At 45.2% G+C, this 20603-nt stretch overlaps 1 protein-coding gene across 1 annotated transcript; it reads left to right on the forward strand.

Moving 5' to 3' along the window:
* The first annotated feature begins 9833 nt into the window (after positions 1–9833).
* AP2S1 (adaptor related protein complex 2 subunit sigma 1) lies at positions 9834–20224 on the forward strand. The gene is made up of 5 exons (XM_063112119.1): positions 9834–9929; positions 13748–13897; positions 18792–18905; positions 19577–19636; positions 19843–20224. Exons 1-5 carry the CDS (start codon positions 9927–9929, stop codon positions 19942–19944), a joined length of 429 nt encoding a protein of 142 aa, XP_062968189.1. The 5' UTR covers positions 9834–9926; the 3' UTR covers positions 19945–20224.
* The last annotated feature ends 379 nt before the right edge of the window (positions 20225–20603 follow it).

Here is a 20603-nt window from a genome sequence, read left to right on the forward strand (position 1 = left end):
AATGCATGAAGAAAGACTGTTTCCTTTTGCATTTTGCATTTATTTCCTAAGTCTCTTCATCAGTAAAATGTGCTAACGACAGTGCCTCCCTCATTAGAGTTTTGTGAGATTAAATGAGTTATATTTGTAAAGCGCTGAAAATCGTGCCTTGCACATGGTAAGCCCTCTATAAGTGTTGATAAATAAAATTAAATAGGCTCAAGTTTTTAAAATCCCATTAAATAAAGCCTTTCTGATTTAAAGTGTTTCCATTAGGGCCGGCCCGTGGCTCACTTGCGAGAGTGTGGTGCTGATAACACCAAAGCCACGGTTCTGATCCCTATATAGGGAAGGCCGGTTAGCTCACTTGGGAGAGCGTGGTGCTGACAACACCAAGTCAAGGGTTAGGATCACCTTACCCGCCATCTTTTTTTTTTTTAAGTGTTTCCATTGACCTTTTTTAACTTAGCACTTTTACTGCATGAAATCTGATTTTTAGATGTTAGTGACTATGTTTAACTTTTTTAAAAGCACCGGAGGCTGTCACTGCAAACCCTGGTTTGTAAGTGATTTTGAGATCACTTGAGGGAACACCTGAAAGAACGGTAGTGCGGCGGGCAGAAATACTCGATATCCATACCTCAAATTAATATCTTTATAACACTTGTGCAGTGTCCCAGGTCCTCCCAATCTTGGGAAATTTATGAACTGGCAACACCTGTAGAAGAGAGAAAACTGGGCTTACTCTTGACCCAGGTACCCCCCTTTTGGAGCCTGGCAACTCTGCCTTCAAGTCTCAGCTTGAATTCCCTTCCTCAAAGTGGTCTCCCAAATTTGGTCTGACCCCTCATTCTTTAATAAAAATGAGCACTTTGTGCCAGGCAACATTCTAAAGAACTTTAGACATATTAACTCAATCTTCACAACAACCTTATGAGTAGGTTATATGACAGAGAGGTTACATAGCTGGTAAGTAGCAGATTTGAGATTTAAACCCAGACAATTGATGTCAGGTGACTACACAACTATTACTTCATTGCACTCCCATCAGGTTTGAAGTTCTATGTTAGTGTCACCATTTTATGTGTGAACTCTGAAAGGAGGGAATCTGGATTGTTCCACAATCTGGCAAATGGCCCACAATAAATAATTGTTAATGAATAAATGAATAATCCAACACTAAACGAGGGATGGTAGGCACTGGGGGCATGGTAGCCTAAAAGACAAAATCTTTGACCACTAACTTCTACCCTTCTTTCATGTGCTAGCTCAGATGTCCCCTCTTCCAAGAGGCCCTCGCTGACTGAACAGGCTGGGTCACACAGCTCCTTTAGGTCCCGCGTCCAAGCTCTGACCACTCTGGGTCGCTCCTGTTTGATGATAGGTATTTTTGGCAGGACCAAAGTTTATAGGGCAGGACCAGAGTTCGCTCAGTCACCGTCGATGTCCCTAGCACAGACCCAGGCACAAGGCAGGAGTTGGAACAGGCAGTGTTTTGTTGTATGAACGGAACCATCAAAAAGGGCATCTCAGCTCTGCAATTCTTTTCAGTTCGCAAGAGGGCGGACGGTAGCTGAGCAAGCCAATCACAGGAAGCAGGCTTCCTTGGGGGCAGCCAGCCCCGCACACTCAGCTAGCCTCCACTCCAGAATAAACAAACAACTGAGTAAACCATTAATCAACAGGGGGTTGGCCGGTTAGCTCAGATGGTAGAGCATAGTACTGACAACACCAAGGTCAAGGATTTGGATCCCAGTACCGGCCAGTTGCCAAGAAACAAAACAAAACAAAACAATTAGCCAACAGAGAGAAATCCCGACTGCCGCCGGCTTGGGCCGCTGTGAAGATTTCCCAAGCACCGCCCAAGGGTCCCAAATGGCTGGAGTTCACACCAACAGGAGAGGATGGGTAGGTACCAAACGCGGCGCAGGGTTCTGGACCTGCATCGGAGAGATGCACAGGCAGAAAAATCCACGAAAGAGCTTTGCAAAGAGAGTGGGAGGCCTTGGGCATATTTTCTCTCCATTCCTGAGAGTCTGAAAGAATCAGAGAGAGGGTGCGGACCAGGTCTGCGCTTGACCAAGGAGTGGGTGAACCCACAGCGCCGCCTACAAACCGAACTGAGGAAGCTGCAGCCAGCGGATGCTGCGGGGATGTCAGAGAGCGGTGGACTCTTCCACCATTGGCTGGAAGGGCAGCCAATCAAGAGGCAGGGATGCTCGGATTCACTGCGTAATCCCAGAGCCTGGCTCCGCACGGGACATGTGATGAGAGGATGCGTCATCAACCTCTCTATTTTTATAAAGTTTAAGAATTGAAATATGACATCCATACCAAGATGTGCACAAATCACAAGGGTACAGCTCAGTGAATATTCACAAAGAGAACACATCCCTGTAACCAGCAGCCACGTAAACAGCATGCCCAATCTCTCAGAAGCCCCGGTGCGTCCTTCCAGTCACTGCCCCTAGCCCTCAAAGGGAACCAATATCCTAGGGACTGTAGATTAGTTTTGCCTCTTTTTGTACTTTATATAAATGGAATCATACAGTAAGTACTCTTGCGCCTAGCTTTTGACCAACATTGTGAGATTCATCCACATTTACTGTGTTTACATTGTTCATTCTCATTATTGTGTAGTATTCCACTGTGTGGATGAACCACGATGTATTTATCCATTCTACTGTAGGTGAGCCTCTAGGTAGTTTCTACATTTTGGCTATTTTTAAAAAAAAATAATTTTTACTTAGCATTAATAACTACATTTTTTTTTTTTTTGGTAGCCAGCAGTAATGGGATCCGAACCCTTGACCTTGGTGTTAAAACATCGTGCTCCAAACAATTGGACTAACTGGCCACCTCCATTTTGGCTGTTATGAGTAGTCCTGCTGTGAAGTCTAGAACATGACTTTTGGGCAACATATGTACACATTTCTGCTAAATATGTACCTAAGAATGAAATGCTGGTCATAGGGTGTTCTGGTGTTCACTTTCCCCAAGAGATTTTCCAAAGAGTATGTATGAATCAATTCACAGTCCATGAGTCATGTGTTACACTTCTCTCTGTGTAAGGAGACAGGGGCAAAAAAAGGATTACTCAAAGCAACATGAATGCCATGAGAAGCCCGAAGGGACTGCACCTCAGCATCTCCTCTGTTAGAAGGAGAAACTGGGTACAGCCCCGATTCAAAGTTAGCTTCTGTTTTTTATTATAAAGACAAGGAAGTTTCACAAGAAAAATCAGTTGATTCAATCATTTCAAAAAGGACACAAAGACATGGACAATGTGACAGAAGTTATCTATGGCTAAGTATGGCTTAAACCATGGAAACTAGTAACATCATTAAAATTAACAATGTGACATTCCAAAGTACAATTTGTGAAAAGCTAAGTTGGTCAAACTGTGATCATTATCTAAAATATAATCTCTTCTCAAATGATTTAAACAAAAGTTACATTCTTATGATAAAATCTAAGTATAATTGTCTCTAAAGTTTCCACCAACAGACAGCTTCCCCTTAGCAAACATTTTTTCACATTTTTCCCTACAGCAATTCTTTAAAATCTCTTAACAGGATCGGTATGACAACCACCTGTTAGCTCTAAAATCATTGAAGTATACAATCCCATACCTAAGCAGTGATTAGAGTTGATTAGATGGGCTGTTGCCCGGCTAGCTGTGAGCTATTGCCCCCTGGCCAGAGACTTTTGCCTCATACATGCATTACCTAAAAACCCTATTCTAAAAATCAAATGAGAGTGCTGGCCTGTGGCTCACCCGGGGGAGTGTGGTGCTGATAACACCAAGGCCACGGGTTTGGATCCTTTTAAAAATAATAATAATAAAATAAAAAATAAATAAATAAAAATCAAATGAGAATTAACATATACTTAATTAGAATTGATTAAATGGGCTTTTGCCACACTAACTATGGGCTTTTGCCCCATGGCCAGAGACTTTTGCTTCATACATGCATTACCTAAAAATTCTATCCTAAAAATGAAATGCAAATCAAGATTTCTAACCCTCTACAGTCATGTATGAGAATTTCACCTATTCTGCATCTCCCCAAATACTTGGAATTGTCCATCTTTTAATTTTGCCCTTCCTAATAGCTGTGTGGAGGTATCCCACTGTAGTTTTAATTTGCCTTTCCCAAATGGTAAATGAGGTTAACCATCTTTTATATATATATTAACCATTTTAATAGCATTTTTGTGAAGTACATGCTCAAATCTTTTGCCCATTTTTTTGTTGTGTTTATATATTCTTCTCTGTTTTTTGATTTTTTCTAGTTTTTCTTTTTATTTTATGTTTAATTTTTTAATTATACAATAATACGTGAATGTTTTGCCCTTGCAAAACTTTTAAATACTCCATATAAGATGTATGTTCTGTTCTTTATAAATTACCCAGTCTCAGGTATTCTGTTATAGCAGCTCAAAACAGATTAAGACAACCTATTAAAACAATAACTCATCATTTTGCCTCACTGCCCGCCAGCCTCTGACATGATTTTTGCTACTTTCTGTCTCTGTGAAATTGCCTGTTCTAGGTACCTCACAGAAGTAGAATCATGCAATATTTGTCTTTTTGTGTCTTACTTATTTCTTTTTTCTTTTTTTTTTTTTTTAAAGATGACCGGTAAGGGGATCTTAACCCTTGACTTGGTGTTGTCAGCACCACGCTCTCCCAAGTGAGCTAACTGGCCATCCCTATATGGGATCCGAACCCATGGCCTTGGTGTTATCAGCACCACAGTCTCCCGAGTGAGCCATGGGGCCAGCCCTTTTTTTTGTGTGTGTGTCTTACTTATTTCATTCAGCATAATGTTTTCAAGGTTCATCCATATTGTGGCATGTATCAGAACTTCATTCCTTTTTAAGGCTGAACAATATTCCACCGTATGTATGAGTATATACCAGATTTTGTTTATCCATGCATCTACTGATGGGTATTTGAGGTTTTGGCGATTGTTAATAATGCTGCTGTAAACACTGGTGTACAGTTATCTCTCTGAGTCCCTGTTTTCAAATCCTTTGAATATATACTTAGAAATGAAATTGCTGGATCATATGGTAATTCTATCTTTAATTGTTTGAGGAACCACAAAACTATTTTCCACAGCTGCTGCACCATATTACATTCCCACCAGTCATGTACAAGGGTTCCAATTTCTCTACATCTTTGACAACACTTGCTATTTCCTTTTTTTGTTTATTTGTTTTGTTTTTATAATACACATGCTCCTATAAAGTGGTATCTTACTGTGGTTTTGATTTGCATTTCTCTAAAGATTAGTGATGCTGATTATCTTTTGATGTGCATATTGGCCATTTGCATACCTTCTTTACAGAAATCATATTCAAATTCTTTGCCCATTTTCGGATTGTTTGTTGATTTTTTGTTGTTGTTGAGTTATAGAAGTTCTTTATATACTCTAGATATCAATCCCTTATCAGATATGTGCTTTGCAAATATTTCTCCCATTCTGTGTGTTGTCTTTTCACTTTCTTGATGGTGTCCTTTAATGCACAAAAGTTGTTTTTTTTTTTTTTTTTTAAAGATGACCGGTAAGGGGATCTTAACCCTTGACTTGGTGTTGTCAGCACCACGCTCTCCCAAGTGAGCTAACTGGCCATCCCTATATGGGATCCGAACCCATGGCCTTGGTGTTATCAGCACCACAGTCTCCCGAGTGAGGCACAGGCCGGCCCCGTGTGCACAAAAGTTTTTAATTTTTTTTTTTTTGCAGATGGCCAATATGGGGATCTGAACCCTTGACCTCAATGTTACAAGGCTGTACTCTAACCAACTGTGCTAACCTAACCAGCTGGTCAAAAGTCTTTAATTTTGATGAAGTTCAATTAATTTTTTTGTTGTTGTTGCTTATGCTTTTGGTATCATATAAACTGTATAACTTTTAAAAGAAAAAATGTCACAGACATTACTTTAGCCAAGTGATCAAACTTAACATCACTAAGAATGAGGCAAACCAACATCACATGCCCCTAATCAGTTACTCTGAGAGGGACACAGCATTGCTCCTGTGATATTCCTACCAAAATTGTTAAACCTGGATCCTGTCAGGAGGAAACATCAGATAAACCCAAATTAACAGACATTCTGCAAAATAACTGATGTGGACTCTTCAAAAATGCCAGTGTCTTGAAGTACTGAACTGGGGTGGGGGCGATTGTTCCAGACGAAAGGAGGCTAAAGGAACATGACATTTAAATGCAACTTGTGGTCAAGTGTTTGGATCCCTGTGCTGGCCAGCTGCCAAAACAAACAAACAAAAAATCTGTGATGCTGAATTGGATTCTGAAGTAGAAAAAAAAAAAAACTACAAGGAATATTACTGGGATGATCACAGATATTTTAATATGGACTTTATATTAGATAGTAGCATAGTATTAAGGTTACATTTACAGAGTGTGATCACTGTATTGTGGTTATGGAGGAGAATGTCCTTTTTCTCAGGAGGAACAGGTTGAGGCGTGATGCCTTTTGGGATGAAGTGGCATGATGTCTGCAAGTAACTAAAAAATGTTTCAGATAAATACATACATAGTAAATGTGGCAAAAATGTCAACAATTGGTTCATCTAAGTAGATAATATATTGGAGTTCATTGTATTACTATTACAACTTTTTGGTAGATACATAAATTTTCTAAATAAAACATTGGAGAGAAGAATAAGAAAAATCAGATGGTATAATGTATAGGTAGTACTAGCAGCTTCCTTTGTTTCTGCAACAACATATCTTAGAGATCATTGCTATCAATGCATAGAGGTCTCTCTCATTCTCCTTAACTACTGGATAATATTTTCTTATGTGACTACATACGTACTAGTTGACTTTTCCCCAATTGATGCATATTTTGTTCTCTTTCCAGTTTTTCCCTATAGCAAGCATGTTGTAATTGACATCACACAGGTGAGGATTTTTCCAGGGCCCATACTAAAGTGGAAGTGCTGGTACTTGTCCTTTGTGTTTATGTCTGTGGCATGTAACCTCAGACTCCAAACCTCCCAAGCCATGAGATTCCTGAGGCAGAGACAAAGTCAGATTGATCTTCTTCTTACGTGTATTCCCCTTCTCCAGCACTATGCCCCCTTCCCCACACCAATCTTTGCTTAGGTAATTTCCACTCATCCTTTTTTTTTTTTTTTTAACCCTTGACTTCGTGTTGTCAGCACCATGCTCTCCCAGTGAGCCATGGGCCAGCCCTCCACTCAACCTTCTGATCTCAGCTCAAATGTCACTCCCTCTGGGAAGCAGTCCCTAACTCTTCAACTAGACCAGGTGCCTCTTCTATAAGCAATTATGATAGCAACCCTCTAAGACGGACCCCAGTGATTCTCACCTGGTATTCACATTCCCTCCTACATTGGACAGGGCTGATCTGTGTACCAATACGATATTTTGGAAATGACAGGCTCTGATTTCTGAGGCAAGATCATAAAAGACATTGCACCTTCCACCTTGCCCTTTCTTGGATCTCTAACTCTGGGGGAAAACAGCTGTCACGTGAGGAATCTCACATGTCCTTGTGGAAAGGTCCACTGTGGTAAGGAGCTGAGACTTCCTGCCAACAGCCAACATTATTCTGCCAACCACATGAGTGAGCCACCCGGGACACAGATCCTTCAACCCCAAGCAAGCCTTCAAATGACTTCAGCCCTGGGTAACATCTTGACTGCAGCCCCATGAGAGATCCCAGCCAGAACCACCCTACTAAGCTGTTCCCAATACTGACCCACAGAAACTGTGTGAGATAATAAATGTTTACTGTTTGAAGCTGCTAAGTTTTACGGCAACTTGTTATATGCAATAGATAAGTAATACAGCACTCAAACCATCCTGCCATTTTTTAAATCATAGAACTAATTACAGTAATTTTTAATTTATTTGTGTAAGATCATTTAAGTCCATTTTCCCTGCTAGACAGTGAATGCTGTCAGAGTGGAGACACTGTCTGTTTTCTTGCCGCCAGTGCATTCATTTCATTTAACAAATGTTTATTTATTTATTTATTTTTGCAGCTGGCTGGTAGGGGGATCAGAACCCTTGACCTTGCTGTTATAACACCACACTCTACCTAACTGAGCTAACTGGCCAGCCCAGCAAATGTTTATTGAACACCAGACTTGTGCCAAGCTCTAAGCTAAACACTGGAGATCAGGGCTAGGACTAATGTGAAACAAGTGAGGTGCCATGCCCAGACTACAAAATTTAAAGAGGCATTCACTCTCAGGCATGTTTAAAGGCTGGGTTAGCACCTAAGAGTAAGAGCTTTTTAAAATTTTGCACCCTGGGCACATTGCTTACCTCAGTGTAGTCCCAACCTTGTTGGTGATAGAGAAGTGCACAAGACAGAAATGATCTCTGTCCTCTTTTCATCCTTGCAATATTCAATAGTTATGTTTTGGCTCTTCTGCCAGTACCACACTTTTGATTTACGTAGTTCTATAATCTGCTTTGTTTCTATTAAGGCAAGTCTCCTCTCAGTACCAATAGTAATATCTTTACTATGTGCCACCATGTTCTAGATGATGAAGACACAATTAACAGGATCCCTGCTCTCAACATCTTACCAACTAGTGGGAAATCTGGACAAAAGACACAGACAAACAGACACACAGACACACAGAGCAAATAAAATCATTAAAATTGTAATAAAGTCTGTAAAAAACAAAACAAAACACACACTAATTGCTGACCTAGAAAATTATGAGGGTGGGGAAGGGGAACCTTTTTACGTAGGGTTGTCTATGAAGGTAAGCTAATGGAAGAAAAGAGGTCAGCCATGAAATGAATGGGGGAAAGGCCTTCCTTCTGGGGAATAGTGAGCAGGAAAGGCCCTAAGATGTGAAAGCACTTGGCATATTTGAGTAAATGAAAGAAGACAAGTGTACCCCTGGATAGGAAGTGAGTGAGAAGGCTCTTATTACCTGACATATGTTAACAATGAACATTCATAATGTGAACCAATGTTTGTTGAGCACTTACTATGTGTATGTCACTGCTAAGTAATTTGAAAACTTATCAAAACTTTATTTTATTATTTTTTTTTTTATTTTATTTTATTTTTATTTTTTTATTTTATTTTGTTTGTCGTTTTTTCGTGACCGGCACTCAGCCAGTGAGTGCACTGGTCATTCTTATATAGGATCCGAACCCGCGGCGGGAGCGTCGCCGCGCTCCCAGCGCAGCACTCTACCGAGTGCGCCACGGGCTCGGCCCTACTTATCAAAACTTTAAAACAACCCTACTGAGGTGAACCCTTGATCCCTTCTATTTTACAGATGAAGAGATTAAGAGGTGAATTTACTAGGCCCAAAGTCACACAGTTAAGACACGCAAGGGCAAGATTTGCACACAGTTCTGACTCCCAAATTCATGCTCTTAAACCGTTGTCTGTCTCCCATTGGGACACACACTCAATCTATTTTAACCAAAGCATTGGGTGAGCATGGAAAGACAGGTACATTTCCAGCTCCCCAACACAGATTCTTATTTAAAACTATTGTTCCCAGTATGCCCTTCTCCCTCGGGGTGGAGGTGGGTGGGGGTAGGGAGCTACCAGAACTACATTCCCCACAATGCATCGCCCGCCTCAAGCATGTCGGGAAGTGTAGTCCTCCGGAGAGACGTTCGCCCACAACTCCCAGCATACATTTGCGGTCTGACTCGTTTGGTAGGAAAAGACAGTCGCACAGCATACTGGGAAGCGGGCCCGACCCGTTCCCTCTCGGCTTGCCGCCTGGACGAACAAACTCATTCGTGAAACTACAACTCCCAGAGGGCTGCGCGCGAGAGGGCAGGCGGATTCTTCTGCCGGAAGTCCGTTCTAGCCCTGGGTTTCCCAACTGCAGCCAGAGCCCGAGCCGCCCAGTCGCCGCGGGAACCGGACCGCTGGGGTCTGGACGGGGGTCGCCATGGTAACGGGGGCTCGCCCACGCAGGGGACGGGTGGAGGGGGTCCCACGTGCAAAGAGTCAAGGCTAAGTCAGGCGCTGACAAGCCCCCCACCCCTGCCGCGAATGGTCTGGGCCGGGCGCGGGCTCTCCGGATGGGGCCGATCAAGGGCCAGGAGGAATATAGGGCCGTGATTCTGCGCGCGGGCGTGCACCGGGGGTCTCGAGGCCAGGGAGCATTGGGGATGGGGTGCCAAGGGGAAAAGGGCCGTGAGGGTCGGAGACATTGCAGATGGTTGGGGGCGTTAGAAACCGGTGAGGCGACTCGTTAAGGCACGGTCGCGGGGGTAGAAAGAAAGAATTGGAGGTAGGGAGGGGGCGTCACAAGAGGAGGGCTGTCGGGGAGTGTGGCGGGAGAATTGGAGAAGGGAAGATATTGGAAGGGGAAGGAGGTCTCCTGATGGGATGGGTCTTCAGAGGCAAGGAGCTGACATTGAAGGCGGAAAGGGAGTGTTGAAGCATGGGCGGAATACTGCTGATGAGAGAGAGTCTCGAGGGGAAGACAGTGGGCACTGGAGACAGGAAGTAGGCAGCTGTAGGGAATGAGGCTTTATAGTCAGAGAAAGTGTGCTGCAAAAGGAGAGAAGGCTTGGAGGTAGGAAGGGGATACCAGAAATGAGTGGGGAGGAGTTGAGTGGGTCTTTCCAAGAGCAGAGGTCTTGTGGAGTAGGAAGTAGGCTTCGAGGTGTGAGATTTGGGGAGGGGGCTATTCGAGAAATGACTGAACATTGGATTGGGGGTTTCCCCTGTCCCCCAGGTTGGGGTTTTAGAACTAAGAAAGAGTTCTTTGGGCAGGTAGTAGGGAAAGAAAATGAATGGGGGAGGGTGTCAGATTAGGGGAGAAGTCTTTCCAAGGAACAGGAGGGTCTCCTCCTAAGGCAACACATGACCTTTGGAAAAAGGGAGGATGCCTTGGATTTGGAGAAGTGCTGTCCCTAATAAAAGGCCCACTGAGGCCAGCAAGACGAACTGAAACTAATAATGTGGAGGTCAAAAGGGAACAACTCCAGGGGAAGGTGATGGGATACAGGGAAGGAGAATGCAGGAGGGAAGGGCATTCTCAGAGTGGATTCCCTGAGATGGAGAGAATCTAATTGGGAAGAGAAACAGCAAGAAGTATATAAGGGAATTTGGGAGTAAGAGGCAGAGCTTTTTCTCAACTCCGCAGGCTCGCTTCTAGCTCTTTTTCCTATATGTCCCATATATCTCTGGCTCTGACCCCAGCCTGTGGCTGCTTGTTGTGTTTCCCCCCACCTCCTTTCCTCCCTGGTACATCTGCCCTGCTAGGAAGTGGTCTTCCCTGGCTCAGCAGAAGGAGTTCTTGGAAGGAGAATGTAATATCCTGTTCCTGTCTAGCTTGGTTAGTTGGGGGAGGAGGAAGTAAGCATGTGGAGAATGAGGCTTAGGGAAGAGAGTGGACACCTGTTAAAGGGTGGGGGCTCCCACAAGTTGGGCTGAAGAGGTTCAGAGCAAAGCTTTTGGATTCCCAGCTCTGCTTTTTGTCTGTTAGACTTCTTTCCCCGAAACTCAGTTTTCTCATCTATAAAATGGGTGTAACGGATTGGCCCGTGGCTCACTCGGGAGAGTGCGGTGCTGTAACACTGAGGCCACGGGTTCAGATTCCTATATATCAGCACCACACTCTCCCGTTTTTTTTTTTTTTTTTTTTTTTTTTTTTTTAAAGATGACCGGTAAGGGGATCTTAACCCTTGACTTGGTGTTGTGAGCACCACGCTCAGCCAGTGAGCGAACCGGCCATCCGTATATGGGATCCGAACCCGGGGCCTTGGTGTTATCAGCACCACACTCTCCCGAGTGAGCCACGGGCCGGCCCCAGATTCCTATATAGGGATGGCCGGCTAGCTCACTGGTTGAGTGGTGCTGACAACACCAAGCCAAGGGTTAAGATCCCCTTACTGGTCATCTTTTTGAAAAAAATAAAATAAAATAAAAAATAAATAAAATGGGTGTAAGTATGGCTGTCTGAAACAGAACGGGGCCCAGAGCTTCCTAGCTGGGTGAGCTTGGGCCATGGTTTTCTCAAAGTCAAATAATGACAAATTATAACTCTAAGAGCTAGTACTTATATGACACTTAGTATTTCTAGTCACTGTACTATACCTCTTGTGTTTATTAACCCGTGCAAAGTCCTGTGAGGGAGATACTCTTACATCCATTATGTAGAAGGGAAAACTGAGGCCCAGAGGGGTTAAGTGATCTGTCGATGAACGCACAACCAGTAACTGGCAGTGCCAGGATTTGTTTTGGCCCTGGAATCTGTGCTCTTAGCCTCTCAGTCATAGTGATAGCTCATTTCATTGAGTGTTCAGTGTGTAACAGGCACTATGCTAAACATTTCTGGCAATAACTCATTCAGTTTTCACAGTAGCCCTATGACAGTTGACCTGGCTTTTCAGAATCACAATAAATTTCCTAGCCATAACTGATGATAACTATAGCTAAAATAGAGCACATAATCTGAGCCAGGCACTGTTTTGGGTACTTCTCATATATGAGAGTGCTTCAGAAAGTTCCTGGAAAGAGTCATGATATTTCAGTTCTATTTTCCATGAACTTTTTGAAGTACCGTCAGATTTTTTACTCCTCACAATAAACTCAGGCACCAAGCATTTAAGAAGTGACAGATGCTTTGGAAAATAGTTCAGCAATTCCTGAGAAAGTTAAACATCGAGTTACTACTATATGATCCAGCAATTTTCCTAAGTATATGCCCAAGAGAAATAAAACACACGTCTACACAAAAACTTGTAGACAACTGTTTATAGCAACATATTTGTAATAGCCAAAAAGTGGGAACAACCCAAATATTCATCAACTGATGAATGGATAAGCAAGGTTGTAGATCTATACAATGGAATATTATTCAGCCATATGAAGAAACAAAGTGACCCATACCAGCCAGCAGCCAAAAAAAAAGAAGGAAGTATGCACTGATACATGCCACAACACGAAGGAACCTTGAAAACATGCTAAGTGAAAGAAGCTAGTCACAAAACCCACATTTTGAATGATTCCATTTATATGAAATGTTTGGAATAGGCAAGTCCATACAGACAGAAAGTAGGTTTAGTGGTTGCCAGGGGCTGAGGGAATGGAGAGTGACTGCTAGTTGGGGGGTTTCTTTTTGGGGTGATGAAAATGTTCAGGAATTAGATAGTGGTGATTTTTATACAACTGTGTAATATACTAAATGAATATACTAAAAACCATTGAACTATCTACATTTTAAGTGGGTGAATTTTATGGTATGTGAATTATATTTCAATTTAAAAAAAAATTAGTAAGCAAAAAGAAAAAAGAAGTGGCAGAACTGGGACTCAAACCAAAGATGTCTGAAACTCAAACATTTATTGTGTGCCTCCTACACGCCAGCCACTGAACTACGTTCATAAACTTATTTAACCTTCAAAACACCACAGTAAGATGACTCTTCTGGTGAGGAAGATGAACTTGCTGGTGAGGAAGCTGAGGCTGAGATAGGCAGACAAGAGGTGGTAGAGCCTGGGACTTGGGGACTCCAAAGTCAGCCACTTGGTGGAAGGGAAATTATTCCACCTGGGTGTTGGAGGGACTTGGGACCAAGTGTTGGCCAGGCTGGCCTGGCTGGGCTCCAGGGTGCAGCCGAGACCCCTGGAAGGCTGGCAGCAGGGAGGCCCTGAGCCTTATCTCCTCTGTGAGGATGGGTGGGGCCGTTGGGCAGTGCCTGCCTAGCCCTGGCCCGCCTTCCCTGCCACTTTCACCTCCTCCTCCTGCTGCCTCCAGATCCGCTTCATCCTCATCCAGAATCGGGCGGGCAAGACGCGCCTGGCCAAGTGGTACATGCAGTTTGATGACGATGAGAAACAGAAGTTGATTGAGGAGGTGCACGCGGTGGTCACCGTCCGAGATGCCAAACACACCAACTTTGTGGAGGTGACGGGACCCCCTCCCATGCCTCCCAGAACTCCCTGCTTCCTTGTGACCTCTTTTTCCCTGCCTCCTGCCCAACCTCTAATTGCCACAGTCCCTTAGACTCTCCTTCATACATTATTCACTCAACGTGCTTTTAGGTTGCTTTCTTCCTTCCCTCTTTTGGTACTTTTCATTGTGAAAAATTACAAACAGATTAGTACAGTGAGAAGGAAAAACAGATTGAAGATTCATGTACCTATACCCACTCCTCAGATTTATTCAGTATTAATATTTTGCCTTTTTGCTCTACCTTCTTTTATTTTATTTTTTGCTAAAGAATTTTTTTTCTGGTGCCTTTTTAAAACTTACTGTTGAAATGTTCAAACACACAAAAGTAGAGAGAACAGTATAACAAATTTTCCTTGCTGCAGTATTTTAAGTTAAATTACAGGCATCATCACATTTCATTCCTAAATATTTCAGGGTGCATCTCAGAAAAGAAAGGCATTTCCCTACATCACCCCAATGTCTTTCTCAGATCTGATAAAATTAGTAATATTTCCTTGATATTACTCTAAAACCCAGTCAATATTTAAATTTCCCCAAATCTTCAAAGCTGATTTTTTCAAAGTCAGTGGAGGGTCTTGCATTGCTTTTGGTTGCTCTGTCTCTGGTCTCTTTTAATCTAGAAGTTTAGTCTCCTGTTTTTATTCCCATGACAGCAACCTGTTCAAGAGACCAGGCTGATTGCAGAATTCAACAAATATTTACAGAGCGCCAGCCGTGTGCCAGGCACTGTTCTAGTCACTGGGGATACAGCAGTGAACATTACAGACACAAGTCCCTACCCTTGGAGAGCTGAAGTTCTGGTTGGTGGGAGACAGATAGTAGAAGATGTAGTGTATCGAGTGGTGATAAATGCCAGGGAGAAAAATAAGCAGCACTGAGAGGGTGGCAGTGCTAGGGGTAAATACTGGGGAGTGGCGTACGGGTTTTAATACTTGGTCAGGAGGGATGGCTGAAAAGGTGACATTTGAGCCAAGACCTGAAGGAGTCGAGGGAGTGAAAGATGATGTCTGAGAAAGGAACATTCCAAGCCAAGGGGACAAGTACAAAGGCCCTGAGGCAGAAACACACTTTGGGCATTCCAGGAATAGCAAGAAAGCCAGCTGTGTCTAAGGTGGAAGAAGTCAGGGAGCAGGATGGCAGGAGATGAGGGCAAAAGATAATGGGCGGATGATGCAGGCCCTTCTGGATCTCAGGGAAGACTTCGCTTTTTCTCTGAGTGTGGAGGAAACCATGGGAGGGTTTTGTGCAGAGCAGGGATGTGGGTTGACTAGAGCTTTAGGGATACCCTGTAGTGGCTAGAGCAGAAGCGGAGGACCACTCAGGACGTGACTGCAGTGGTCCAGGTGAGAGATGCTGGTGACTGGACCAGCAGGGAAGCAGGGGGGTGGCAAGCAGTATTTTGGAGGTTGAGCCAACTGAAGGGCTGAGGATTGGACGTGGAGTGTGAGAGAAAGAGGAGCCAGAGTGACCACTAGATTTTCAGCTTGAGTCCCCAGTCAGATGGAGGTGTCATTTTCTGTGATGGAGCAAAGTTTGGGAAGAGCAGGTTGAGGGTGAAGATTAAGAAGGAGGTGTTGGGAAAGTCAGGTCCAAGGTGTCTGTTCACATCTCAGTGGAGATGTCCAGGAGGGAGTGATGAGTCAGAGTTCAGGGAGAGGGCTGGGCAGGATATCAAAATGAGGAAGTTTCTAGGGGCTGGCCCGTGGCTCACTTGGGAGAATGTGGTGCTGACAACACCAAGTCAAGGGTTAAGATCCCCTTACCGGTCATCTTTAAAAAAAAAAAAATGTGGCAGTTTCTGCACATAAAGGGGAACCAAAGCCAAAGGACTCATAAGGGACTGAGGATAGAACAAAGAAGAGAAAAGGGTCGTCTCTAGAGGCAGGAAGGTGAGGTGGTAGAGGAAAACCAAGAGATTTTGGTGTCCCAGCAGGTAAGAGGAAAATGTGTCTAGCGGAGGTCACTGGTGGCTTTGCCAAGAGTAATCCCGTGGGGTGACGGGAGAGAGAATGAGGGCTGATGAGGTGGGGGTGTCTCACTGCCAGTGCAGTGCCAGGTTCAACACTAAGTGCTGGGATGGGAGTGGTCAGCGAGGCCTGAATAGAGAGGGACAGCCAGAAAGGTCGGCAGGTCAAATGAGAATGTCACAAGGGAGCCTGACCCTCAGGCCTTAGGTTTCTCCAGGATCCAGGCCCATTCATTCATTCATTTGTTCATTGGCACATTTATTTACCAAACACTGCTGTGTACCTCCTCTGTGGCCAGCCCAGTGCTGACCGAGACAGCCTTGTGCTCTTTCCTGGAGCTCACAGTTCAGTGAGGGACACACGCCCATCTAACCACAGTGGGCAGGGCTGGGATGGAAGAGCCTTGTCGTTGGGCAGCGGGGAGGTCACCTGACGCAGCCTGGGAGTTAGGGAGGGCTTCCTGGAGGAAGGGATATGGTGGGGAACAACAGAGAGTTGGTCCCACTCCCCATAAACTCAGGAGTATCAGGTGGAAGCGAAAGTAAATAATGTCTCCTTTAGAGACTGAGATCAGGGCCGGCTTCCTGGAGGAGGGGACCTGTGAGAGGAAAACAAGGGGATGAGTAGCCAGCCGACAGATCCAGGCTATCCCTCCTTCCTTCCTCTTGTTCATTCAGCTAATACACATTCCTTAGCACCTGTATTAATTCCTATGGCTGCTGTCACAAATTACTACACACTTAGTGGCTTAAAACAACACAAATTGTTATATAGTTCTTGAGGTCCAAAATGGGTTGGCAGGGCTGTGTTCCTTCCGTAGGCTCTAGGGGAGAATATGTTTCCTTGCTTTTTCTAGCTTTAGAGGCCATCTGCAGTCCTCAGCTTATGGCGCCTTCCTTCATCTTCAAAGCCAACAGCATAGCATCTTCCAACTTCCCTCTATCTGACCCACACTGTCCCAACTCCCTCTTTCCTTTAGAAGAACCTCTGTGATTACATTGGTCCCCCCTGAATAATCCAGGATACTCTTTCCATCACAAACTTGAACTTCACACCTGCAAAGTCCCTTTTTGCCATGTGAGGTAGCATATTCACAGCATCCAGGGATTAGGATGTGGACTTCTTTGGGGGCCAGTATTCTGCCAACCACAGCACCTATTCCATGGCAGACCTGTGCAGGATTGTGCTGGGGACACAGCGTGACAGCCTCAGCTTCCCTCACAGGCTCACAGCCCAATGGGGAGACAGACCCATCCCCAGACAGTGACAACGTGGAGTGGGCAGGGGTGGGCAGTGGGCAGTGGATGGGGGAGTTCAGAGGGGGCATCTGCCCCAGCCTGCAGGAGGAGACTTCTCTGAAAGTGTGTAGCTGGAAAAGAGATGAGGGTCTGGGGCAGATCCCTGAGAAGCCAGGAAATTTTAAACAAGATGAGGAAGCTGCAGAGATGAAACAGCTGCCAGAGGAGTCGTAGGGAGCCGGGAGGATGAGAGCAGGAAAAGCAGAATTTCCAGAAAAGGGGAGAGCTGATCAGTGTCAGATCATTTGTATATGGAGTATGTATAAGCATTTCTGTAATAACATTAGAAAACATACTCAGGGGCCGGCCCGTGGCTCACTCAGGAGAGTGTGGTGATAACACCAAGGCCACGGGTTCGGATCCCATACAGAGATGGCCAGTTAGCTCACTGGGTGAGCGTGGTGCTGACAACACCAAGCCAAGGGTTAAGATCCCCTTACTGGTCATCTAAAAAAACCCCCAAAACAAAACAATAAAACCATACTCAGAGTACAGATGCTCTTCAGCTTGCAATGGGGTTACATTCTGATAAACCCATTGTAAGTCAAAAGTATGTTTAATACCCCGATAAATACATCGTAAAGTCAAAAATTTGTTAAGTCGAACCATAGTAAGTCAGGGATCATCTACATAGAAATCAACCATAGTAAGAGCTGAAAAAATGAGTAAAAATCAAAGGACTAATGTTGGCACTCACAGTTGCCACCAGATGGTGTCACGCGCACACATCTGAGGCCTGGAGCTGGTATTTTTCAGATTGTAGCTGAAGATACTGTACTTTGCAACTCCTGCTTATCGAAGTCTATATTTGTCTATCTTTTTATATAAAATTTGAGTCTGTGTGCTGGTCCAAGCATATTTATTCATAGGTTGTATTCTAATATTTATATATACATTACAGTTCAGTGAGGGCAGAGCCCAGAGTTGTCTTAGTTACAGTGCTGACCCTGGCACTGCCCATCACAGGTAGAATGATTAAATTAATTCCAGGCTAAGGAATTTGACTCTCTGCAGAGATAGCATTAAGTCACAGGATGGAGTGGCAAGGTTGGCTTTTGTTTGTTTTATTTTGTTTTTGGTGGCTGGCTGGTACAGGGAGCTGAACCCTCAACCTTGGTGTTGCAAGACTGCAATCTGACCAACTTAGCTAACTGGCCAGCCCTAAGGGAATGGCAAGGTTAGATGGAGGCTGCTGGACATGCCAGGGTCCCCCTTGGCCCTGGGTTTTTGCACATGTTTTTCCCTCTGCCTGGAACACCCCTGCCTGTCCTCTAGGTCTCAGTTCAGACACACCCTCCACCAGGAAGTCCTCACTGACTCCTAGGTTCAGAGTGGGTTAGACACCTCCTCTGGGCTCCATCAACCCAGTCCTACCCACTCTGGGATGATACTCTGGGAATGGGTCTTCCTCCACTAGAATGTGAGCCCTGAGAGGGCAGGGCAGGGCCTGCTTCAGTCACTACTGTGCCCTAGCACAGAACTGGGTACAGGTGGAGTGAGGGACTCAATGTTTTGGCCCCCCTCTGCCCAGACGTTGGGTCCTGGGTATGCTCTGTCGCTGACTGCCTCTCTGCCCCATAGTTCCGGAACTTTAAGATCATTTACCGGCGCTACGCTGGCCTCTACTTCTGCATCTGCGTGGACGTCAACGACAACAACCTGGCCTATCTGGAGGCCATCCACAACTTCGTGGAGGTGCGTGGGGGGCGGGAGGGGGGCACGGGCAAGCAGCTCTAGGGTGGCTGTCCATCAAATCCCAGGAACCATCCCCAGTCCCTCCTCACCCCTGCCCCCAGTGGTGGGTGAGACTCCGTCTTTCCCTACCCACCTTGCTGTTCCTTTTTGTCTCTCTCTCTGTGGCAGCTGTAGCCAACTGCGGTCATCGTGCCACCATCTGTGTCCATCTCTGTCTCTGCCCATCCAGCCAGCCATCTCTCCATCTGTCTTGTTCTCCCTGTGCCTCAGTCTGTCTTTTTTGCCATCTTTCTCTGTGGTTACCTGGTGATCTTTGTTTTTGTTTCTCTCTAATCTCTCTCTCCCCCTCTTCTTAGGTTTCTCTTTTTTTGCCATCTCTTTATGATGATCTTTGTTCCTATTTCTCTCTGTCTCTGTCCTCTGCTCCCTTCCTCCCCGTTCGTCTCTCTCTGTCATTTTGTCTCTTATTTATTTATTTGTTTATTGTTTGGCGGCTGGCTGGTATGGGGATCTGAGCCCTGGACCTTGGTGTTATGACACCGCGCTCTAACCACCTGAGCCACCAGCCGGCCCGTCCTGTCTCTCTCTGATGACCTTCATTCCTGTCTCTGTACGTGTGTGTCTTCCTCTCTCCCTGCCCACCTCTTACCATCTCTGTCTTACTCTCCCAGGTCTTAAACGAGTATTTCCATAATGTCTGTGAGCTGGACCTGGTGTTCAACTTCTACAAGGTAGGCTCCTGGTGAAGATGAGGATGAAGGAGCTGAAGGCGGGGGAAGGAGGCTGGCCTGAGCCCTTTAGCTGCCTAGTACCTCTGCTGAGGTCTGTTTCCTGCCCCTTGGGGCATCAGAGCCCCTAGCTTCCAAGGTCAGGACCAGCATCGCCAGGGGGCCTTTCTTTCACACCAGGGTCTCTTCCTTGGCCTCCCTTTACACAGGTTTATACAGTTGTGGACGAGATGTTCCTGGCTGGGGAAATCCGTGAGACGAGCCAGACGAAGGTGCTGAAACAGCTGCTGATGCTGCAGTCCCTGGAGTGAAGGCAGGCGAGTCCTGCCGGGCCCCAGCCCCTCCCGGACTTGCCTGCTCGCTTCCCCTTTCCAGGCCTGCAGCCCATCCCAGCAGCCTCTTCCCTCTGCTGCCCAGGAGGAAGGGACCCAGCTGGGTCTGGGCCACAAGGGAGAAGACTGCACCCCACTGCCTCTGGGCCCCAACTATGGGTGGAGGCCACCTTGTATGTTCCGAGTAACTGTGCTGTGGTTGTGTGATGCTGTGAGTGTGTGTGCATGGAGCCCCCAATAAACCTGTGGTCCCACCTGGTCTTGCTGTCTTTGAGCCCTTGCCTGTCTTCTCTGGGAGCCACAGACACTTAGGGTGCCCTGCCCTCAGTCCGTCAGTCGGTCAGTCAACAAGTACTCCTCATTGTGCTGATCAAGGTGGAGGACCCAGGCACACTTCAAACCTGCTCCTGTCCACAAAGGGACCCCAAGACTGGAAGGGGTAACTGGTCTAGACACCAAGCACTTGCTAATAAAATAATAATACTCACAGCTAACATTTAATAGCACGGAGTATCTCCCAGGTCTTGTTCTAATCGACTGACATGTATTACCTTACTTAATGCTCTCAAGATTATGAAGAAAGGACAATTATCATCCCCATTTTTCAGATGAGACCACTAAATCAGGCTTGTTTTGAG

The sequence above is a fragment of the Cynocephalus volans genome, chromosome 10 (genome assembly GCF_027409185.1).
Source record: "Cynocephalus volans isolate mCynVol1 chromosome 10, mCynVol1.pri, whole genome shotgun sequence".
Lineage (NCBI taxonomy): Eukaryota > Metazoa > Chordata > Mammalia > Dermoptera > Cynocephalidae > Cynocephalus > Cynocephalus volans.